Genomic DNA, 9,589 nt, shown 5'->3' with positions numbered 1-9,589 from the left:
GTGTCTGTGCCGACTCGTGTGATGGTGGTAAACACTTCTTTACTTCCCGACCATAACTCGATGTCGGATCGAAGTAAAATGATAGCGATTGATGACTCAATAGTGTTTGGAGAAGTCTCTCGATTTCTGTGTAACGACTGCGGACTTGATTTTAAGAAGAGGTTTGGGAGTTTCAAATTCAACTGGATGGAGCCTTTCAATAATACCGAATTTCTGATGTTTGGTGAAGAAGTCATTAAGGTGGTCAAGAGTTTGGATGTCATGGACTACGCAAGAAGGAAACAAATCGTCGTGAAACTCGAACCACAAAATCCCCAAATCAGACAACTCTTTCAAAGGACTCACCACCTCAGCAGTTGGTTAAATACACACGAAGAAGTCATTTTAAAATCTAATATGAAGATTCTCCAATTCATGAAAATCCACACATTCGACAACAAGTGCGAAAACGAAATATTTCAGAACTTTGAGAATGCAGAAAGAGTCGAATCGCTAAAACGAAAGGACCGAACTAAACGGAAATTACTGGGGTGGTACACAAAGCCCAAACAACCACAATTTGATATGTGACGTGTTTGCCATTTTGAAATAGAACTTAAAGATATTGTAATTCATTATATTTAAATAGAATCAACTGATTTATTTACCAAATTTAATCGTATATTTCAATTTAACAAGACTTGTGTTGTGGTATTTAATTTGAAAAGTTTCATAAAGGCGATTTTAACACTTTAAATAACATCGAACACCATTCAAGTGGTTTAAAATTCGGGAAATCTTGAGTTTATTTTATTTATTTCCGATTTTTAAAAGGTTTATTATGTGCATAACATTACACAAGCCAAAAAGGGAAAAACATCAAAAATTGGTTATATATCCTTTTAAAAACAGGTCTATTGACAAACTTGGGTGTTTTGTAAGTATTAATAGAAAAAAACAATCAAATACACAATATATATATATTTTGAGGTTAAAATATCGACTTTTCAATAAAGTGCTCTTATGTTAATTGTTGAACGAATTTCTGTGATTATAAACACATGAAGATGAAGCCAAAACTCAATTCAAATTAATTAATTGATATGTACTACTTACTGTTGTTATTCTTTTTATTTTCTAATATTCACGCTGATGTGTGTTTCGAAATTGACACACAAAACAATTGCATTAAAGATGGAGAACCTCAGTGTGAAGGTTCGGTTATTATTAGTTCAAATTTTCCAAACACTATATGTGAAAATGGGTTTAAAGGCAACACTAAGATAACCAATATAACACTTCAAGGACTAAATCCATTGAATGTAAAAAACTCTGCTTTTGAAGGTGCAACACATTTAAACTCTGTTATTTCTAATGCTGGAATTGCTTCACTTGGACAACTTTCATTTAAGTGGTGTACTTCACTCACTTCTATTGATATCTCTAATGTTCTGATAATTCCAAAACATTGTTTTGAAAGGTGCACTTCTTTACAACTGACAACAGACTTGTGTAAAGTTATAATTTTTGAAGACTTTGCCTTTGCTGATAGTAATGTTCAACGTCTTACCTTCGGAAAAGAACTACAAAAGATTGGTGATGGTGCCTTTCAGTGTACTCAAATAGTCACTGTTACGTTACCATCAGATCCTCAAATAAAATTCGGCGGTGGAGTGTTTTCGGCATGTGGTCTGTTAACTACTGTGGATGTTGGAAGAACAACTGAAATACCCGATTACACGTTTTCTGCATGTGTCAATTTAACAACACTTTTGAACTCTGAAAGAGTCACTTCTTTTGGTGTTCATGCTTTTTTGTGGTCCTCCTTGTCGTCAATCAAATTTGGTAAACACCTCAAATTTCTTGGAAAAGAAGCATTTTCGTTTACTTTACTGAAAACAGTTGAATTACCAAATTCAGTAGAAGTGTTTGAAGATGGTGTTTTTGAAGCTTGTGGAGAAATCGAAAGTGTCACTGTCACAGACAATATTGATATACCACAAATGACTTTTTCTGCTTGTACTAAACTGAAAAGAGTGGATGGCTTTAACAAAATAAATTCATTTGGAGGATTCTCATTTGCAAACACCAAATTAAAAGAAATTACATTTGGAGATCACGTGAAAAACATTTCTAAAGATGCATTTCGACTATTAGAAATTGTATCAGTCACTTTTGGTAACAATCCAATTGAACACTTTGGAATAGGTGTTTTCGAGTGGATTGCTTCCCTTGAGACTGTCAATCTTGGGGGTCTTACTGCAATACCAGATTTGACATTTAAAGGGTGTACATCTTTAACAAAAGTTGTTAATTTAGACAAAATAACTTCTTTTGGAATTTCGTGTTTTGAAAGTGTTCCTTTGACACAAATAACATTTTCAAATGATGTTACTCGATTTGGAAATTACGCATTCAAAAATGTTCAAATCACTTCATTGGCGTTACCTTCTGTACAAATTAAAGACTTTGGAAATGGCGTATTTGAAAATGTTATTACGCTTGAAAGCTTGGATTTGGGAGGAAATATTTTTATTCCAGATAACACATTCAAAAATTGTTCAAACCTTTCTCATGTAAAGGGAGCACAAAATGTTGTTTCATTTGGAAACAGCTCCTTTGAAAATACAATAATATCTGATGTTCAATTTTCTGAATTACTTGAAAATATTGGAGATCATGCGTTCAAAAACACATTACTCTCTACAGTTATACTTCCTAGGTTGCCGTTGAATTCATTTGGAATTGGAACATTTGAAAACAACATAAAGTTAAAAAATGTCATTGTTGGAGGAACAACAAAACTTCCAAAAGACACTTTTAAAAATTGTTTGGAACTCAATGTAGTGTCAAATCTCACTCAAGTAACTTCGTTTGGAGAAAGTTGTTTTGAAAAGACTTTGATTACCAATTTTGAATATGGAAATTCTATAACAGAAATTGGTGATTTTGCATTTAAAGGAACACAAATCAGTGTAGTCAAATTACCAAAAATTGTTAAAATTGGAAATGCAATTTACGAAAACTGTGAATCACTTGAAAACGTTGATTTTGGTAAAAACACAATAATTCCACATGATACATTTAAAGGTTGTAAAAGTTTATTGTTACTCAATGGTACAGAGTTTGTTTCTAAAATTGAAAAGGGGGCTTTTACAAACACCAAAAAACTCGAGTCGATTAATATGTATAATCTTCTAGTGTTCTTAGAAGATCCTCTCGATTCACAGAAAAATTTATTTTTCCATGGAAGTGAGCAACCAAAAATACTTCCAAATAATCCATATTTGAATATTAATTTGAAGATATTTGTTACTGAAAAGTACACAAATGACAAATTTGGAAATAACACGGTCACCAAATTAAATTGCACCAAATCACAGTTTATTGATGTTTCAACAGACACACCATCATGCAAAAATTGCAAAAACGACACTGCTACTTTAGATGGAGATAATTATTATTGTGACATAAACACGACCAATTGTTTTCAAACTCTTGACAATTGTCGAATTTGCATCAACGGGAAATGTTTACAATGTAAAGATGAATATTATTTATTTACCCCAAACAACATTTGTTTACTAGAATGTCCAGATGGTTATTATAACGGAATGATTTTCTGTGAGAAATGTAAAACACATTACAAGATTCCATGTGAAGACTATGAATGTGAGAGATGTACAAATAACGTTCTTTCAACATTTGTTGTTATGAGTCTTCTTTTATTATTATTTACAATATAATACGTTGTTTTTTAAATTTTGTTTAAATAAAATATCATACCAATATACATTATTCTTGTTGATAATAACAAGTTACCATTATACTTCTTTGCGTTTCAAATAAAAAGTTAAAATTACATTTTAACATGAATAATTATTTAAAATGTGATGAACAAATAATTTAAATAAATGCGTTTGATTCTTCTTCTTCCTCCTCATCTTCATCTTCATTTTGATCCAAAACGTCATTATCTTCTTTATGTTCCACATCACTTGCCCTTGTTGGTTCAACACATTCTTCGTGTTTCTTTTCAATTGGTTGAATTTTTACTTCAATGCCATTTTCATGCACTTCTTTGTCAACTTTATCATTTGTTTCAACAATTTTTATATCATTTGATTCATTACCATCTTCTGTTGTCATACTTTGATTCTCTTTATTGATCACATCGACTTTATTATTCAAATCACTTGTATCTTTCTTCTCCACAATTTCTTCTTCTCTCTTCCCGAAAGAAAAGACTGGCTTAGTGAATACTTCACTCTTGAACAATTTATCACTCTGTTGAGTGATTTCATTGATTGAGGTATTCATCTTGTTAACCAAACTTGAAAATCCCCAGCCGGACTTTTCTTTCTCTTCGATTTTTATTTCTTCGACTCTCTCGACTTTCAACTCGAACTTCATTTCCTTGTAAGTCTCACCAATCCTTTTGAAATAATCGATCACGTCACTACTCTTCTGTATGTCTTCTAAAAGTTGTGGTGACTTTTCAAGGCTCTGATTAGTTCTATTTTGCTTAGTTTTAAGTATTTCAAACGCTCGATGTATAGCTTTGTAAAACTCGACTTGGTGATATGAAAATAATTCGTATAATTTCTGAACTACTTTAACCAATTCAATATGATATAACATGTCTCGACATGTATTCACCTTTTCTACTGCGTTTTGATATTTACTTTCCGCTTCATGACATGATATAACCAATTTGTTATATTTGGCTATCACTTTCATATCATTAGGTGTGGCTTCGACTTTCTTTTTCATGTCTTTTGTGTCTCTTAAATGTGTTAAATAAAACGCCTCAGACCTCAGCGCATATGAATTTAAATCGTCGTACACTTTCATTTTCTTTGCTCTCTCCAAAAGTATTTGCTTTTTCTGTGTCTCGATTTCTTTAAGTACATTACTTAATGGTTGTGATACTTCATTGATTAGCATTTGTCCCGTTTTTTGAGAGATGGCGGCTGTTGTTTCACATTCATTTTCCAATTCGTTTAAAACGTCTTGAATTGGTCTATATGTAACTTTGTATATATTAATATTATATTATATTATATTAGATACTATAATAAATTAAACAAACTGATTCATAGCTTCTTTACTATTAGTTTGTACACCAAACAATAAAATATTTTCCACATTTATCATCATCTTTTTACTACTTTCCATTTCAATAGTTCCGCGTTGTTCATAAAATTCAGAGTACTTTCGTGTGAGTTCTATAACGTCATCAACTCGTTTTATGATCTCTGGTAATTTTGTTGTGCAATTTAAGTAGATTTCTTTCTCGTCCATCTTTAAACAATTTACCAGATTGACGAATTCTATTCAACTTTTTCCAGTATATAAACTACGAATTAATTACAAATAATTTAGACAAAACTTATTATAATTGTTTTTTTTTTACTATAATCTATTATTAAATCATATTCCTATATTATTATTATACTATTTTTATTTACTAACTTTAAAAAGATAGTTAACAATAAAAAGTAATTTTTACTAATTAATTTAACTGAATGCTCAAATAGTTTATTTACTAATAAATATATACTACTAATTTTTCCAATCAAATTTGAAGACTTTGACATTAAAAGCGCCAATGAATTAAATGAAGTCAAGCATAGCGTCACTTTTAAGAACGATTTCTTGTGACAATTGAATAGCCTTAGTGACAGCTTCCACCGCTGCGTTATATGCGTTATATCTTTCGTCTCCTTGTACGAAGATGAGAGTATGTGTAATCGAGTCTATCTTCGCCTTAATAGTTCCCGCATTAATAAATTCCTCCAATGAGTTCTCCACGGTGATCAGAGAGTCTCCAAACATTTTTGCCATCAAATTCATATCGACGACGCTATATGCAAAGATATATTCTATATAGCACTTCGATCGAACCGTCGCTATAACACTTCCAATGTTCTGTCCAAAGTACAAATTGTATTTCATGTACTTCTCAAGTTGTCTGACGTCATTACAGATATTCGCAAATTTGTTTTGTTTATAGTCTTCAAGTAACACCACAAGCTCCGGCACCGTATTCGCCTGATTTCTGAATTTAGAGTTGTTTACTAAGTTTTCGACGTTGACCTTATGTTTTTGGGTGAGTAGTCCAATGAGTGTCCCAAAGATCGCGACGTCCTCAAAGCTCAGAAACTCCGAGAACTGCCATTTGTCCTTTTCCTCAAATGTTGTGACTGAATCCAGCAAATTGAACGCGTTCACAAAATTCTCTGTGCTCCGAATAGCCATAAAGAATGACATGAAGTTAATGAAAGCCGTATAAAACGCTTTGACGCTGTCATTCAAACTTTTCAACTTCTCCAAAAATGTGTTTGCCTGATGGAAGTTCTCGAGGAAGATGTTAAGTCGGATCAGGCGGTAATATCCTTTAGCTAATAATGTACTATTCTTGATATTCTCTATCGCTCCTAAACAGTTTTTAACGGCTTTGGCGTACTCCCCGTGACTCTCGTGGATGTCCGATAACTCAAACAGAAGTTCCGCCTTCTCGTCGTCTACGTAAACGGCTGAAATCCGACCTTCTAACTCTTTCACAGTGTCAAAGAGCTTCGACGCAGTCTCCTTCTTCCACTGCGGCTCGTCTAATGCAAGTTGCGAACTTAAGACTTCTTTCAGTTTGGCAAACGCACCAATGTTATTCAATCGCTGAGTGTATTCTATCGCAGCGGTGATTTTCTCCGGACTCGCAGCTTCGGTTGAAAGAATGTTGTAGTAACGAAGCATCCGTCCATATGATGAATATCCCTCAATGTATTTGTCCATCTTTATTTTCAAGTTCTGATTTGTTGTTCAACCAAGCGAATTGAGTTTGAGGTTTGATTTTTATTCCTCAAAAGCGCGTTTTATGGTTCTATTGTTTATTAATTGTTTATAGTTCTGTATTAGTACAGTGTTATATAATATATTAATACTATTTAAATAGTAAAATATAGTAAAATATAGTAAAATATAGTAAAATATAGTAAAATATAGTAAAATATAGTAAAATATTAAATAATGAATAAAAACTCGAAAATAGTATAATTTACTCAGTGATAATAGTTCTAAACTGATTGTGGAACTCTGTTGTTGTCACGTTGAACAATTGAAGTGTTCTAAAAAGTCCATTTATCTTCGCTTTTCTTTGGCACAATTTTAGAGCAGTAGCTTCAGAGTCTCCTACCCCACAATACGACCCATAGTTCTCATGAAAGACACCACTCTCTTTAAGTAAAAGTCTCACTTTAACTGAGACACAACATTCATATGCATTGTCTTTGGTATCCATCTGTTTGTTATATTAATAATATACTATATGTATTAATATTTAATAGTAAAAATGTTTTTACTATAAAATATAGAATTGTATTATTAATTATAGTAAAGTCCATTTACTATAGTAAGTACTATTTTAATAATTTATTAATAGTACAACAAACGAAATCGATTTCTGTCTTTGAAAAAGTCAGATCGTAGTCTTGTCCATTAAAAGCTCTTTTTAGAATTGCTCTGATTTTGTTTTGCTCTTCAGTGACTTCTTTGTCTTCCTCTTTCTTAGTTGGGAAGTTGCTCAACAACTTTTGAATTCTGTCATCATCCGTTTGGGGTTGTTTGTCACTGAGTTTGTCTGTTGTGGAGTGAAAAGGGGTTGGTGTGTTCCCAACGAGTTTGCTAATACGAGAAGAATCACTTTTATGTTCTTTTTGAATAAGTTCGACTTGGTCTAAAAGTTCTTCTTTGATTTTTATTGGCCCTTGCGTACATAACAACTCTTTTTTTGAAACACTTTTTTTGGGTTCTTCGATATATTGGGTGAGGTGTTGTGTTAATGACTGTGTAAAACTGGATTGTGTTGCCGATATCCTTGGCTTTTTTTCTTTGTCAATCTGTTGTGTACTTTTCATCGCTTATTGAGTATAATTGAGTTTTTTATTTATTTATTAAAACCAAAACCCAAAAAAGTTCATCAAAAAAATTATTTGTGTGGTTTTTTACTCATCAAATTGATTTTATCTGAACAAAATCGAAAATTTGAATTTGTGTGTCAAAAGAGTTAATTCACAAAATTAAAACAAAGTAAAATTATAGTAAAGTGTAACTATACACAATATCGTTACAAACAGACAACGCTTCAATGCGTAAGTCTGTAAATGTCATCGTTAATTTCTTTAAGGACGTCATTATAGTTTCCGCGAGCTTTAGTTTCGTCGAAGTATTTATTCATGACGTCATACAAAGCCGGTGAAATATATTTAAGTGAATTGATATCTTTCAAATCAGAGTCTTGAGATTTTTGGTCTTTTTTAAAGCCACTTTTTATATTATTAATTTTATCTCGTATTTGTGTTGAAGTTTTCGATACGGCAAGATCTAACGCAACGCTTGCAGAGATCGTTTTGTACATTTCATGTAAAGACATCACAGAAGGTTCTGTGAATTTCCAATAAAAATATTTCAGCAAAACGTATTTTGTCGTTTTTTCAGTCCAAGTTCTTGATGAGTTCATGTCGTCTTGACTTTCAGTCTTCTGGAAATTGCTCTGATAATTTTTTTGGAACGAGGCGAAAGAGGCGTCTGTTTGCGTCTTCGTAAGCTCTTCGTTTTGTCCAAATTTTTGGTCAAAAGATTTTTTACCTCCAAAACAAAGTGGTGAATGAAATGGCGGAATGACTGAGTAATTTCTGTTGTTCACAAAACGAAAGGCACTCATCAATGAACGAGGACGATCTTGGAAGCTTTGTGAGACAGACATCAAAAGACAAAAACGATTGTAGTTCACAAGAACCATTCGCACGCCAACGAAGGTTTTTGAATGTCCTTCGATTTTCTGTTTTCTTCGACCGCAGTTGTTTTTTTTCGTTTTAAAAAAAGTTTCACTAATTATTGCCAAAAAAATCAGTTTGGTGTGTTTTTGGCATTTTTTTATTTTTTATTTTTCGTTTTTCGTTTTTTAAACTTTGTTTCGTTGTTTTTGTTATAATTTATGGGTTTAATTTGTTGTTGAATTACTCCTCATTTGTTGGCTCTTTTATGTCAAATTTGCTTTTTGAGTTTTTATTTCTTTTGATGTTTGTCGAACTTATTTTTTATAAATATATTTTTTTATTATTTATAGTATAAAATATCTTGTAAATAGTTTATTGAAATAAGTTGATCTCAATATTTTTTTCGTTAATAAAAATTCAACTTAAAAAATTGTTTGGAAGATTCTTTCAATGTTTGTTTTATTTATTTGAAACCCGAAATTTTGAAGACAAATTTTTATTTCACAAACTATAACTAAACTATTTTTATATTTTTTATCATGTTTTATTCATTCATAACTTGAGTTATTTATTATAAATCTAATATACTACTATAGTTTATCATTATTAAAATAAATTCAACTACAAAATGGTAACTTATCTCTCGCCAAAAAATAACTTTTCGGAGTTGATTTTAAAACTATAATAATTATAATGTTTATTATATTTTTTTAATATATATTAATATATTATTAGTCATTAAAAAACAGGTTCATCAAGACCTATTATTTTGGTAATTGAGATATGTGACACATTAGTTTTATACTGTATATTAATAATTATATTTTTTAATA

The 9,589-nt window shown here is 31.4% G+C and overlaps 6 protein-coding genes across 6 annotated transcripts; 2 read left to right on the top strand and 4 right to left on the bottom strand.

The window, feature by feature from the left end:
• Positions 1-21: 21 nt before the first annotated feature.
• EIN_063070 (hypothetical protein) lies at positions 22-570 on the top strand (the record flags this gene model as incomplete). Its single annotated transcript, XM_004260315.1, has 1 exon — positions 22-570. One exon carries the CDS (start codon positions 22-24, stop codon positions 568-570), a length of 549 nt encoding a protein of 182 aa, XP_004260363.1.
• Positions 571-1,082: 512 nt separating this feature from the next.
• On the top strand, positions 1,083-3,725 carry EIN_063060 (hypothetical protein; the record flags this gene model as incomplete). Its single annotated transcript, XM_004260314.1, has 1 exon — positions 1,083-3,725. One exon carries the CDS (start codon positions 1,083-1,085, stop codon positions 3,723-3,725), a length of 2,643 nt encoding a protein of 880 aa, XP_004260362.1.
• Positions 3,726-3,885: 160 nt separating this feature from the next.
• On the bottom strand, positions 3,886-5,283 carry EIN_063050 (hypothetical protein; the record flags this gene model as incomplete). Its single annotated transcript, XM_004260313.1, has 2 exons — positions 3,886-5,002; positions 5,072-5,283. The coding sequence occupies 2 exons, from the start codon at positions 5,281-5,283 to the stop codon at positions 3,886-3,888; spliced, it is 1,329 nt and encodes a 442-aa protein (XP_004260361.1).
• Positions 5,284-5,595: 312 nt separating this feature from the next.
• EIN_063040 (COP9 signalosome complex subunit 1B, putative) lies at positions 5,596-6,774 on the bottom strand (the record flags this gene model as incomplete). Its single annotated transcript, XM_004260312.1, has 1 exon — positions 5,596-6,774. One exon carries the CDS (start codon positions 6,772-6,774, stop codon positions 5,596-5,598), a length of 1,179 nt encoding a protein of 392 aa, XP_004260360.1.
• A 262-nt stretch (positions 6,775-7,036) lies between these two features.
• Positions 7,037-7,895, bottom strand: EIN_063030 (hypothetical protein; the record flags this gene model as incomplete). The annotated part of the gene is made up of 2 exons (XM_004260311.1): positions 7,037-7,279; positions 7,431-7,895. The coding sequence occupies 2 exons, from the start codon at positions 7,893-7,895 to the stop codon at positions 7,037-7,039; spliced, it is 708 nt and encodes a 235-aa protein (XP_004260359.1).
• Positions 7,896-8,122: 227 nt separating this feature from the next.
• Positions 8,123-8,779, bottom strand: EIN_063020 (hypothetical protein; the record flags this gene model as incomplete). The annotated part of the gene is made up of 1 exon (XM_004260310.1): positions 8,123-8,779. One exon carries the CDS (start codon positions 8,777-8,779, stop codon positions 8,123-8,125), a length of 657 nt encoding a protein of 218 aa, XP_004260358.1.
• Between the last annotated feature and the right edge of the window lie 810 nt (positions 8,780-9,589).

Source organism: Entamoeba invadens (assembly GCF_000330505.1).
Source record: "Entamoeba invadens IP1 unplaced genomic scaffold scaff_1105074726711, whole genome shotgun sequence".
Lineage (NCBI taxonomy): Eukaryota > Evosea > Mastigamoebida > Endamoebidae > Entamoeba > Entamoeba invadens.
The sequence above is the reverse complement of the archived record's forward strand: the minus strand, read 5'-3'. Positions and strand labels throughout refer to the sequence as shown.